Genomic DNA, 14,275 nt, shown 5'->3' with positions numbered 1-14,275 from the left:
TTTCCCAATAGATATTTTATTAGAACCAGACGAGCGGGGTGTAAAAGTTCACGTGGAAAACTAAACGTGAAATGCTGGGAAAACAAACCAAACCAGAGCCAGGAGGCGGGGCCAGCCCCACCTGGCGCCACACCACAGCCATGTCCCCACTGGGGGGGGGGCCAGCGTGGACACGTGGCTGGGACAGAAGGCCACTCGGTGTGGGGACAACTGGAAAACCACCTGAGAGATGCTGAAATAAATCTCACCTGGACTGAAGGTTTCAATGTAAGAGCATCAAATTAGAGAAGCTCTGGAAGGGAAGACACAAGCCCAGAGCTGTGAGAGACAAGACGGATGAACGGATGACACCAAACTCTGAGGGCAGGGCTGGCGGGGCAGGCGGGGAGGAGTGCGGGGAGGGGTGCGGGGGTCAAAGGTACGCGCTTCCGGTTACAAGACAAACAAGTCCTGGGACGTGGTGCGCGTGGCTCCCAGCACAGTGTTGCAGGGGGTACTGGGGAAGAGAGTAGATCGTAAAAGTGCCCAAGAAGAAAATCGCGCATGCACATGTGTGTGTGTGTGTGTGGTGACTATGTGACACCGAGCCATCATGTCATACACCTGCAGCCCCCATTACGTCACCTGTCAACTGTACCTCGGTGAAAAATAAAAAATGAAATAAAAGTTTAAAAACACCATAAGCAAAAAAGACAAAGCGTGGGGAAATACAATCCATTACACAGATGAAGGACTCATTTTCTTTGTATTTAAGAGCACCTACACATCACTAAGAAAAAGATCCGGAAACCAAAGACAACTGGAAGAACGGTGTGGCCGGTCACTGAGTGGGGGCTTGAGATAATTTTCAAAACACACTGTTAAGTATGAGCACCAAAACATTCTTCCTCCAGCCTTTTTATCCTTGAGGCAATAAAGGCTGAACTGAGAACTGAGGGGTGAACAGAAGGTAACTGGCCTCAGAGGAGCTGGGAAAGATGAGGGGCCAGATGTGCAAAGGCCCTGGGGCAGAAGGGGCATGGCTCAGAGCCAGTGTGTCTGGGCTTAGGGGGAAATGGTGGGCCAAGGAGCACAGACTGTACCCTGGGGGCAGGGAAGAAGAAGGGAAGGTCAAGAAGACACTCCTTCACAGGTCATCGGCCTGGCTGAGTGACAGGGCGGCCCGAGCTCTGCCCACAGCAGGGTGCAGGTAGTTGGGGCTGTGAGGGCAGGCGGGCACATAGGAAGACCAGCTGCAAACTGCAGACACAGCAACTGGACCCCATCAAGGGTGGTGGCGCTTTCTGGTGTCCTGGCGTCTGGATTCCAACAGAGCAGCCGGCAGAGTGATTTGGAACACCTGCCCTCCTCACTCCCAGGGCACGTGGGGCAGCAGCGAGGAGGGGCGCCTGGCACCCTGCCCTGGGCAGGTGCTGTGGGCCGCAGCCCGAGCGTGTGAGTGGATGAGGGAGGACACGGCTCAACAGAACTTGGAAGTGAAAGGTGACCCATCTGTTGACTGAGCTCATTTTTATGAAACCTGGCGAATACTAATTTTTTTAAGACTCACAGATCAACAACTGACACTTTAAAAGTCCAGTGGAAAAAGGCACTTTAAAATTGAGTTAGGACACTCCTGATGCCCCACCCGCCCCACATGTCGTGCCGCCCCCAGACCTTGGGGTCCCCAGTGTTGACAGTCCAGCGGGAGGCAGGCCGAGACGCACGCCGGCCCGTGCAGACACAGGCGCAGGAGATGAAGGGGAGAGTCCCCGTGGCCGCAAACCCACTCCTCCTGAAGGCGCGCAGGCCCCAGGGGCTGGCTCTCCCGGGGCCCCGCAGAGTCAGGGAGAGTCATCTTGCCGCCAGGCTCCCTGCACCGCGGGAGGAAAAGCTGAGGCTCCTTCCCACGGTCTCCTTTTGTTCCCTTCTGTTTTGTTTCTCATTGAAACCATCAGAATGCCCGCTGGGCCTCAACTCCAGAGCCAGTGGAGCTTAGAGAGGGAACATGGGACACAAGGACCCCGAAGGAGCCGCTCCCCGACCCCCACGGGGCAGGCCACACACTGTCTGAGGCCACGGACTCGCCATTTCCCTCCCGACAGCCAGATTTCAAGGAACATGCACAGTCTTCAAAGTGGGGAAATCAGAGACAATTGCCGGCTGCACAAAGCACGTCAATCCCAAGCTCTCCTAACCAGAAGGTCTCCTAGCAACTTTGACTGAAGGCACGTGGTGGGTGCCGGGGCCCTGGGGCGGGGCAGTGGGTGCTGCTCAAGTGGGCTTCAAATCCCAGCACCTTCCACGCGTCCGCACCACTCAGGGGCCGGCACCTCGCTCTCGATACCCACCGTCAAAGTCTGAATTTCCTAACTCCACCTTCAGACTCGCTCTGGAATTGTTCTCCAGCCCAGACAACAGTGCACATTTGAGAAAGAACTGATCCTGAGGGCCAGGGCCAGACAGGAGAAGGAAATGAGAAGGCCCAGTGCGTCCACCGCACTGCCTGAGGCTCCTGCTTGCTCCGAGCAAGGAGAAAACAGCAGCTCTGCCGAGGATGCCCACAGTCCCGCGTTAGGGCCTCATGCTAGAGAACAGTCCCTGCGCTTGGTTTCTTTTGTTTCTTTTCTCTTTCAATTGGCCAGTTTGAGTCAAAGAAATGCTTTCCCGGTGAGAAAGTTTTTAAAGTCCGTTTCAGATTTGCTTGAAAACCAGAAAAGCCCCCACCTTTATACTGGCTGGATAAACATGCCCGTTACGTGTTAGAAATGATGTCGACAACGCCTGGGATTACAATCTTATAGCTAATTCCGCACCACAAGGCTTTAGCCCATTACCTCACCGGAACATCCCGTCCAAACCATCATCTCAAGCCCCTTAAACGTGTAAATCACAACTCGAGGTCAGGATCCTGGGCTACCTGCCCCCGGCCCCCTGAGCCCCCTGAGCAAACATACCTGCAGCCTGCTCAGGTCAGCCAGCCCCCGACAAGCACGACAAGGCGCACAGACCACGAGGGACTTTACCTGGGTAAAGCTGATAAGAGCCACTGTGATGCCACTTAACCAAATACTTCCAACCATTCACCGCAAACCACCCCTCCGAATCCATACCAGGCTCAGCCGGCACAGCGCCCAGGGCCCCGGGCAAAGGCTCGGGCCACACACAGAGACATTGTTCCCAGCTCACGCTCCCCAAGGAGGCCGGTTAGCTCACTCCCCGGCAACCTGGGTCCGCAGGCCAGGCCGACAGAGGCGGCGCTCCCCCTTCGGGCTCACGCAGAGGAAACCAATAGTCTATTCAACACAGAGCATCACAGGGGCTGCATGCATAATTCACGGTGAGACCTTTAGCCACCGCTGCTCACGGAACTTGAATTATTTAGTCGGGCAGAGCTCAGCTAGAGAAGCTGCACGCTGGAGGCTCGCGTGCCCAGGGGGAGGCCTCCTTCAGAGCGTCCCCACAGGCTGCCGGCCCACGGCAGCGCGCTTTCCGTGAAACCGCCAGTGGGAAAGGAGAAAAAATAAATCCTCGTAGCTTTTTATGATCATTGTGAGGCTTTTAAACTTGGATTTCCCGATGTAGCTGAAAACTTTTCTAAATCCCATAAACACAAAGGCCTGTCTTTTCAAAATGAGACCAGAGAGTTCACCCAAAACTGCAGGGTGTCAGGAACAAGTATTGAGTTGGGTCATAAAGCAGCGCATTTTTAGCAGAAGCACGGAAGCTTTCTTTTCAAAACCTGCAGGGGGTGGGACCGGCTCTGGCTGAGGTCTGCCGTCCCCACCGGGACGCGGTTCTCGGGCGCAGGTGTTCGGTGGCCCCTGACAGTTCCGGGAGGTCGGAGAGACGAAGCGTGGCCCCCGCGGGTCCTGCTTCCCCATCAACGTCCTTTCTAGCCTCACATTTCTGAAGCACGTGAAGACACCCCACAACCACTCGCGGGGCGGCAGCAGCGTGTAGGAGGGGCTCTGCTCCCTCCGGGCCACAGGGTCTCCCGGCCCCGGGCCCCCCCGCCCTCGTGCACGAGGCCAGAGCAGGTGAAGAGGCCGAGTCACTGGAGCGACGGCTGGTGCGGCTCCCAAAGGCGGAGCCCTCAGGGCAGCAAATCAGACGGGGAGGCACAGGGGGCTGAGCCAGCAGGTGCCTGCAAACCCTCACCTGCACTAAAACTGCCCCTTTCTGAGGGCTCTAAGTGCCGTCTTCTGGGGGCGACTTTTTATTTTTGTACACTCTCAAACTTGCGGAAAGGTGACAAGAATAGTAAAAGGAACTCCCACACACCCTCTACCCAGATTCACCAGACAGCTACCTACACTCTGCCCTATTTGCCAGATCATCCTGTCTCTCCCCCTCCCTCCCATCCTCCTTCTCTACACACACACACACACACACACACACACACACACACACACACACACGTACCGAGCTGTTGGAGATTTAGCTGCAGACGGCGCCCCTCTTTGCCCCTACAGCCTTCAGTGTGCATTTCCGAAGAACGAGGACAGTCTCCTCCACAAACGCAGCACTATGACCAAACTTGGGAAAAGCACCACAGTCCGTACTCCAATGTCATCAACAATGTCTTTCTAGCTATTTCCCCAGCTCAGCCCAGGATCAAATTCAGCTCACATAGCTGTCATGTCTCTCTGAAAACTCCCGGCCTTTGTGTTTCCAGACCTCCACCCTGGCCATTATTTTGTAGACTGCCCCTCAATGTGGGCTGTCTGATGTTTCCTTGTGATTTGGCGGGAATTCTCAGGCAGTGACGTATGTCCTTCTGGGCACCTCTCATTAGGAAGCACAGAATGTCAGTTTATTGCAACCCTGGTGATGTTTGGGTGGGGCATCTGCTTCCCCCACCACAGGGCTGCTGTCTCCTGGGGGGGGGGGCAACGGGTGACTCTGGTCCCCCATCCGGCACATGGCCACCACCCTCCTCCACTTCCGGTCAGAAGTCCACTGTAAGGAAGAGCTTTCCTTTCTTCCCCATTTTTACAAATTCATTTATCTAGATGAGCAGGCACTCGGTGGGGTTTTATTTTATTCAGTGGCTTATAATCCATAAATATCTGGGTTTTTTCTTCTCCCTTTTTTGTATGCTCTGCCTCCCGTGGCGCTGGCCCGTGTCCTTCCCGTGAGCCTGCACGCGCCCTGAGTGTCTCCTGATTTTCAAGTGCGCTTTCATTGCTCCAGACCAGCAAGTAAGGCGTGGCGTCAGGGACCGCTGGTTCCTTTTACTGAAGAGTGGTATGCGGGCACCAAGATCTGCACACGAGGGGTGCTTGCAGCCACTGGCCGGTCTCACTGTTTCCAGAACTTTCCAGCGGACAGAGCTAGGAAATAGATTCACACGTGCGCACACAGCCCCGGGAGCATCTCCACATTTATCTCTACATCTACTAGAACCATGAGTTCATACTGACACCTCCAACTCCGACCCAACCCCAAGCACATTCTCCTTTCCTGTAACTCCCTCCCCAGCCGTGGGGAACTGGGCTCCCATTGTCCTGGATTGTATGTGCTCATTTGCTCAAGCCCAGAATACACCTGAACTCTCTACAAGATCATTTAAGAACGGCTAACCCATACCACTGCAAAAAATAAACCTACTAACTGCGGTCAGTCTTTCTTTGTAGTTCTTTTTTAGATAAAACATACACAGAGTCAAATGCACAGTCTTAGGTGTAGGACTCAGTGAGGTTAGACAGCCCGCAATTCGCATGGAGGCTCGGGGGCACGGAGGCACGTGGGCCCAGACAGGGGATATCTACATTCTGAGCCTTCCCTCAGTCGGCACTAGAAGTCTGATTTCTCACTGTTCTGGAAGAGCAGAGCAAGACACGCTCTCCACGTCTGAAATGACACAAGTCCTTCTGGAGAAGGAAATGCCAAGCAGATGGGGTAAAATGCTGCAGGAGCTCACGAGGCCACGGGAGTGGGCAGAACAGTAACCGAAAAGGGTCAGTGTGGGAAGTGTGAGGCGACAAGCGGAGACGGGTGCATCTTGCCGCTTCTCACACTGAATTTTCAGGATTCTGGTCTCAGAGCCATCCACTAATGACCACAAGTGACTGAAGGTGGCATCCGACCACAGGGAGCCTCCGGGACTCCCCAAAAGGGCACATGGGACATTTTTCAAAGATGAGCCATCATCAAATTCATTTATTACACTGGTTTAGACCTAAAAAATGTGCCTTATTCACTTACTAGTTAATTCTTTGTGAAATCAATTTATTTCATTCCACTGAGTAAAACATGTATACTTTATGAAAGCAGCATTCTTTTATCCTTGTGCCAAGGGCCACACGGGAAGTGTAGCTCTCCCAATTGCAGCCTGCCCTGTCCACAGGACACTGCCCGATGCAGAAGCCCAAGGACCCCAAATTTGAGCTCCACCAGGAAGACTCAAAATGCTGCTGACCCCTCCCCACAGCCGAGGTAGGGCCACCCGCACAGAATACTAAAGGCACAGCGACGGGCCCTGGGCCTGCACTGACACGGGGCAGGGGGAGACAGGGCAGGGGCACTTTCCCCAACAGGCCCAGGGGCTGGAGCGCTGGCCCTCAAGAAATGAAAAGGATCGAGCACACACGGCCCTAAAGGATGTCTGCGGCAGGCAACGTCCTTCCCCGGGGACAGTGCTCAGGGCCCACTCCTGCGAGCGGAAGAAAGGTAATCGTGAGACAAAGGAAAAGACCGACTTTACGTGGCAGGTACACATAGTGCAGCCATAATCCGTGCCTTCTGGGGCAGTTATGGAGTCACGGAGCTTTAATGAAGATGGTAGGGTAGATAGAAAACCAAACACTATGGAATATCTGTGCCCCTTCTATGGCTTCCAAAGAAAACAATCATGTTTAAAAAGTCATTTGTCCAAAACTGGGTTCCAAAAATCTGGTCCCCATGCTGGTCCCATGTTCCCTGGGAGCCTTCAGCCTCCCCGGCCCAGAGAAAGCTGGTGTTCACCTGCTCTTCCTCCAGCAGCAGGGGCTGCGAGGCTCCCGGGACCGCAGCCAGCAGACTGTTTCTCCAGCGGGTGGTACTGAAGCCTGGGGTGCCCACCTCGCAGGCTGGCCGCGGGGATCTGTCAAGCCTGACTCTTCTGTGGAATAAGCAGATGATCGGAGCTCCGCTATACGGGGAGCCCATTCTCCACGTTTTCTTCCTATAACTGGGTGGGGACATTTAAGATGACTGGGAGGTAAATGGGCCACCTCTGGTTCTCATTTGGTAGATATTTGTTGGAGGTCAAAGCTCTGTCCTAGGAGTAGGAGTGTCCAGCCCAGCTCCACCTGGCACATGTGTGGTGGCTCACAGCGTGGGTTCCGGAGTCACGCTGCCTGGTTGAATGAGAGCCCCAGTCTTCCCAGCTGGGCCCGGGACTCACCCTTCTGTAAAACTGTGGTAAAAGTCATGTGCCGACTCCACGGGGATACCGTGAGTCCCCTCCTTACTCAGTATTGTGACAAACACTGCCAGGCTCATAGGAGGCATCAGTAACATCAGTTGAATAAGTGGGTGGTGTATCCAAATACACGAGCTAATGATGTGGTACAGGTGGAAAGGCACATAACTTGAAATTATATGTATCTTGTGGTTTTAATGCACAATTCATGAAATATTTTCTCCTTTAAAAAATTTAAACATAAATCTAAAATCTCTATTGATCATTACCTAAAATCCCTGCCCTATCTTCCCTCTCCAGAGAAAACACATCTTATTAATTTGGTGTTGATCTTTCCAGATACGTTTTAATGCTTTTACCAACACATATATGTTCCCATAGAAACAATGTGTATTGTTTAGGAAAGCTACTAATTTTTGTCTTTCTGAATTCTATTAGTTCTGAAAGGCCTGGCCATCTGATTGATGTGCTTTGGGTTTTCTATTTCGATGCTAATAACATTCAAGAATAATGATAACTTGGTTTCCTCCTCTCCAAGCTTTTTGAACGTATTTCTTTTTCTTGCCTTATACTGTTGGCCAGAATTCCTGATACAATGTTACATAGTTGCTGAGACAGGGAACATCCTTGCCTTATTCCTGGCTCTAATGAGAATGCTTCTGATGTTTAACCATCAAGTATAACTTTTAAAAATCAGAGCAGGCAATTCTATCTGGTACTCCTTTAGCCTCTATTACGATAATCATATGGTTTTACTCTATCACTCTACTAACACAGCATAATCCGTTTATATGCCTGTACTATTCCACTACCAAATGTAAGTCCCATGAAGTCAGGGACCCTGTTTTGTTCACAAATGTATCTCCAGTGCCCAAAACAGTTTTTAGAAGAAAGCAGGAGAAAGTAGGAGCTCAAAATATAATTGCTAAATGAATAAATGGCTCGTTAGTTTCTGCTTTATTATTTCCTTAATCTTAATTTGTACTTATTTTTCTGTTCTATTTTCCTACCTTCTTATGTTGAAAGCTTAGCTCCTATATTTTCTAACTGTTCATTTTTATAATATATACATTTAATGCTATGAAATTTTCTCTGGAAACCACTTTGGCTACATCCCATGGTGTTAATACGTAGCACTATAATTGGGAAGCAGTTCTAAATTGTATTGTAATTTCCAGTTTCATTTCCTCCTTGACCCACAGATTATTTAGAAGTATAGCTTTGAACTTTCCAATGTGTGAATTATTTTTTGTTGTCTTTTTTGTGATTGACATCTATTTAATTACACGACTGTCAGTAGATATGCTCTGTATGCTATAAATATTTTTAAAATCTGTAACAATTCCATCTGTGGCATAGGATAATAGTCAACTATAGTCAACACCTTTGGAAAAAAGTATATTTTCTATTGGGTATAAAGTTCTATATACACTCGTTAGATTTTATGTTTCCATTTATTTACCAGCTCGATGTCTTAGTTTCTGAAAAAGGTATGTCACAGTCTCTCTCCAGGAGTACGTGTCCATGTGTATTGCGGTCCCATCTAAGTTTGCTTTGTAAATGAGATGCTCTATTTTTGGTGCACAGAGCTTCTCTTCTTACATTTTTTTTTTCACTATGTGTTATTCTGTCCAAGATTCGTATTCTCATACCAGTTTTTCTTTCTTAGTATCTGCCTGTTATATCTTCTTTCATTTAAGTATTTCAATCTGCCAGGGCTGTTTGTTTTAAAGTTGGACTTGCAACAATCTAAGTAGAGAGTTTGTGCTGTTTCATGTTTTTCTCTTCCATCGAACTTGAAATCTTTCTCAGGACCTGCCCTAGGCTCCTTCTCTGCCCAGTCCCTCTGGGCAGCTGTATCTGCTTCCAGCGTTCTGTTACACCGAAACGCAATCAGAACAACAACGGCGACACTAAGAGCAGTAGCTCAGTCGCCACAGCTTGTGATGACGCGCCGGGTGCTGCTCGCAGGGCGCCTCATGCATTAACTCTGAGAGTCGGTCCCGGGACCCCCTGCGCAGATGGCAGCGCTGAGGCACACTGCCAGGGGCAGAGGTGGGCGGTGGCCTCACTGTGCACCCCGCTGCTCTCACACTCCAGCCCCCACTCACCCTGAAGGTTTGAGACTTGCCTTTTCTGCACCATCTCTAATTCTTCAAGCTTACCCAGGCATTCAATTCCACTGATACACTGATGACTCCCGAACTTTCTGCATTCTACATCTGTTTATCTAACTGTCTACACAGCATCTCCCCTTGGACATTGAGTGAGCATCTCGAAAACCCCAGGTCCAAAGCAGAACTCTTGTTATTGCCTCACTGTCTGTTTCTCCCCATCCTACTCCTTCGCATCCCTGCAAATACCATGATCACCCCCTAGGTGCCAAAGCGAAAACCCAGCGGTCAGCTTGGGGACCCTGTCTCCTCACTCCACGCTTCCCCCGTGGACACAGGCATTCTCTCTCAGGTTCCCCGCTGCCCCTAGCTGCCCCTTCTTGCCTTCTCCTGACTCCTCCTGTCTCCCCAAACCCATACTAGGGCTAAGCTCAATTCATGTTTCAGGCTCAGCTTTGCTCGGCCATGCCGACCCCTGGCTGTGTCAGGCCCCGCACCTTTGCCACTCCAAACAACATCACACCTGACCACGGTCCACCAGTTACCCACAGGCAGGCATGGTCTTTCCACTGGCTTCTCTCTAATGTGATGGGTCACCTTATACACAAATCCTCAAAAAGTCTCATATGTTTCAGGCTTCTCCCTCACCTTATTTTGGACAATGGAATCTATTTGAGGGTGACACATTAGCCTGAAATCATCTCAATTAATCCTGGTTTTAGATAGTTATGGAGATCAGTCACCTAAAAGAAATAGTTAAAAGACAAATAAACCAAGCCAGATTTAGTGTTTATTCCTGGGGAATGACCTCAAGATTTTTATAGAGCAAGGCAGTAAGCGGCTACATAACGAAGATCACAAATGTACAGTTACAAAACAAATTTTTACACCCAACTGTCTTAATGTCAATGGCTGTTTGTGGCTTTATAATAACATTTCCAGGGAAAGCGTCACTCAGAAGTGCTGTATCTCGACCAGCTGAGACAGAAGCAAAGATGACTGGAGTACGGCCAGGGACACACACACTGGCTGAGATGCACGAGCAAATGCACGGTGCCCGGAAGAGCAGGAGCGACCCTGAAGGCACACAAAGCTGAGACTACACCACAGATCTCATAGCGCTCCAAGAGTGAGAGTAATTACAGCACGAAGTGTCGACCCAATGACAGACAAAGAGGCCAATGGAACAAAAGACAGAGGCCAGAAACAGACCCGCAAATATATGATTACCTGATAAAGGTGCTGCTTCAATTCAGTGAGGAGAGGATCGGCGTTTGCGACACCTGGGACCAGGTCAGCTGGACCTCAGGCGGGACAGACGAGTCTTGTCCCCCGATTCACACTGTGCCCAAGAAACTGCTTCCAGATGATCTGAGATTTCAGAGGGAAACACTAAAACAATGGCTTTACCTTCACGGTCACGGGACCGCAGAAGGCACCACTAGTGGAGTGAACGGGTGAGCCACAGAGGGGCTTACCTGCACACACAAAGTTAAGACAAGCTGATTTCTAGGATGTATTTTTTAAATTTTCTACAAATCAATAGGAAAAGAGAGACGATCTGATAGAAAAATGAGCAAAAGTCTTGCACAGACACTTCACAAAGAGGATATCCAAGGGGCCAAAAACGCAAAAGGTGCTCGGTTCACTGGTCATCAGGGAACTGCAATCGCAAACCACGCCCCAATGCCCCATATTCCCTACTTGATGGATAAAATGCAAAGGGACAATGTGAAGTGTGGAGAGGATGTGACCCCACACATGCTGGTTGGTGCACATACGGTGGAACCGTTCTGGAACGCTGTATTTACGCCAGCGTGGAGCCGCCTATCCCAGCAGCAGTGCTCATGGATGCCTGCCTTGAGTCCCGCACGGGCATGTGACAGCACGCCACCAGCGACGGCCAGCAGTCAAAACCCACTCAAGTGTCAGCAGCAGTCCCGTGGACTCATGGCCACGGCCATGGAAATGAACGGTTATTGATATGCACAACATGTATAAAACTCATAAGCCTCAATGAAATGACAGCAGCTGGATGCCGAGGAGGGTGTGAGGCATGAGCGCATTGTGTTCAAGTTCAAAAATAGACAAACTGAGCGATGGGGTCAGCAGTCAGGCTAGTGGTCCGCTTCGGGGTCAGGGACTGGAAAGGGGTACAAGGGGCTTCCGGGGGCTGGTAACACAGTGTGTTCACGTTGTGGAAAGTTCTCAGGCCACTTGTCGCAGGTGTGTGTCTACTTGCAGTGTATGGCTTATTCCCCAAGAACAAGTCTTCATGGCTCGAAGAACAGTTGTAACAAAAACACATCTGAGGTGTCTGAATGAAATATCAGGAAACGTGAGAACAGAAGAAAGAACAGCCTTTCCAAATTAGTATCACGAAATGTAAAATGTAACTTTGTAGAATGAAATCAATTATTCTATTAGACTTTGTTATTGACATCCCTTTCTAGAGTTGTAACCTACCGTTTCTATATTCAAATCAGCCAGGATTGAGTTTTGGGACTTGTCGTTAGGAACAAAAATGGGGAGCTGTCATAAGTGAGGACTGTCCCATGTGTGTTCCAAGTGGATGTGTCAGCTGAGGGGGGGCAGGTAACTGTGCATCTGTGCTCTTGCATTTCCCCAGCAGCGGGGACAGTGACCGGCACGCGCAATCTGCTGGAGGGAACAGTGGTGTGCCTGCAAAGAGCCGGGGCCTGAGAATGGAGAGGCCACGTGTGAGCAAAGAGGGCAGAGAAGGCTGAGGGCACGCTGCGCATGGGGCCGGGGCTCTGGTTCCTCGCCTCCTTCCAGCCGCCAGCAGGATAGTCGCAGGGAGCCTGGCCAAACCCAACCTGGGGCCGACCCCTTCCTCCCAGATTCTAGCCATTTCTCCACAGGTCAGTCACTGCTGTGTCAGTGAGCTGGAGCTGGAGTAACGGGGACTAACTCAAAGGGTTGTCTTTGTAAACTTGGGGAAAGAGGACGTATGTCAAGACTGTCACACTTAGCGACACTTCAAACCTGCGTGAGAGCTTTTCAGCAGCCAAGAACGGGGACAAGTGAGGCTCACACAGATTTGCTTCTGGTGGTAGCAACGCGCTGAGCTCTGGTACACCTGAGATGAAGCTACACGACAACCCGTGACGGGCCTCCTGTCCACATGCAGCTAGCGGGCAAGTGCGTGCGCTGTCAGACCGCGAGCGTCAGGTGCCCTGCCCCTCTGACCTGCGAGGCTGTCGACCTGCAGACTGGGAGCTGCCTGCTCACAGGGAGGACCTCATGGGTTCAAGCATGGGAAGCACCCAGGAGAGCCCCTCCTAGCTCGAGGAAACGCACTCGGGCCCCTGGTGTTTCTCCGTATGGAGCTAGAGAGCCAGGAATCCCTCCTGACGAGGTAAGCTCCCCCCACAGATTGCTTCCAATCAGAGGAAGGGCACTGCCTGGGGCCCTCTGGGATCCCCTGCACTGGTTCCTAGAGAGGACTGGGTGGTGCTGGACACAGAGGATGCCCCCCAAGTGGGAGGCAGAGCCTAGTTACGGCGGCCATGGGAGACCTGTCTGGGAGAGTCAGGGCAAGAGTTCCTCGTTCATTTCACTGGTTCATTCTGGCGCCACAACAAATTCCACCAGAATATTACAGGAATGTGAAGGTAACCCAGGCTTACTGGATTCCAGAATTCGGGTGTTTGCTCATTCACTGGCTGTTCCAAGTGCCCCACGCTGAGCCAGTGCTGGATACACCAGGGACAGGCCTGGGGGGATGAGAACCCACTCTTTCTGGGTTGTGAGGGCAGCTTTTATCCTCTAGGTAATGGGAAATCATGGAAGTTCTTTGTGCAGGAAAGTGTCATGGTCTGAGTTTTGTTTAGAATTTGAGAGACCATATCCCACAATTACAGTGAAAAAAATTATATCACAAGAATTCTATGTGTGGCACCGATGGGGTAACTGGGACCGGTTGCCACATATTATAGAAAACTAGGCAAAACAGACCAACAACAGCTCTCAAAAACTGGACCATAGTCACTGTAAGGCCCTGATTCCTGATGGAAAAGAAATCAGTGAGGTGAGTCCTGAGACTGCCCAGCAGCCCACCACAGGCACCCACAGAGTGCAGCGTGGGGAAGGGGGAGCCGCACAGACGACAGCCCTATCACTGTGCTGGACAGACGGAGACTAGACTCAGGGAAGCCCAGGGTGGCTGGAATCGGCAGGGGCCGCACGAGCGAGTGGAGAAAGAGCTGCGGGGAGCTCACAGGAGACCCTGGGGCCTGTTGCTGAGTTCCGGCTCGCGCGGGCACGGGGTGAAACCCCACAAGGCTGGGCAAAGAGCAGCCGGCGAGCTGCAGGCTGAGCTGCTCCCACAGCTCACGCAGGGTCGGGGGATCTCAGAGTCCCAAGCAGTTCTTGTTGGACACGTGCCCCTCAATGGAGACCACACATGTGTTAGGCTTAAGTGGCGTGGCTAAGGCAGCCTACAGGAAAAGCTACCTTAGGCTTGCCCTAAAAAAGCCTAAAAACAAGCCTCAAAGAGATCGAGCCAACCCACAAGTAGCTTTACTGCCTATTAAACAAACTTCTGTACTCTTCAAAGGAAGACCACAAAATCCAGCACCAGTTGAAAATCCCTAGACGTGTGAAGATGCAGAAAAATGTGACCCATAACCAGTCAACAGGACAGACTCACGAATGACAGCGATGGTGCGTTAGCAGCCAAGGACCTGAAGACGCGCAGAGATGCTGCGAACACGCTCACGGGCGTACGGAAGGCAGGGACGCAGTGAGGAAA

General features: G+C 51.2%; 2 protein-coding genes across 5 annotated transcripts in view; one reads left to right on the top strand and one right to left on the bottom strand.

Moving 5' to 3' along the window:
* The window catches only part of MFSD10 (major facilitator superfamily domain containing 10), a 631,579-nt gene that overhangs the window by 241,195 nt on the left and 376,109 nt on the right, over positions 1 to 14,275 (top strand). The gene's annotated exons all lie outside the window — the stretch shown is intronic.
* RGS12 (regulator of G protein signaling 12) overlaps positions 1 to 14,275 on the bottom strand; it is a 108,197-nt gene that overhangs the window by 23,301 nt on the left and 70,621 nt on the right. The window contains exon 1 of one of the 4 annotated variants that reach the window (XM_032395582.1): positions 4,405 to 4,999. The exons of the other annotated variants lie outside the window; for them this stretch is intronic. Coding sequence (XP_032251473.1) covers positions 4,405 to 4,468 — 64 coding nt within the window. The 5' untranslated portion in view covers positions 4,469 to 4,999. Of the gene's footprint in view, positions 1 to 4,404; positions 5,000 to 14,275 lie in introns of those variants that run through there. 4 annotated transcript variants of the gene reach the window in all.

This window comes from Phoca vitulina, unplaced genomic scaffold (genome assembly GCF_004348235.1).
Source record: "Phoca vitulina isolate PV1807 unplaced genomic scaffold, GSC_HSeal_1.0 scaffold85, whole genome shotgun sequence".
Lineage (NCBI taxonomy): Eukaryota > Metazoa > Chordata > Mammalia > Carnivora > Phocidae > Phoca > Phoca vitulina.
The sequence above is the reverse complement of the archived record's forward strand: the minus strand, read 5'-3'. Positions and strand labels throughout refer to the sequence as shown.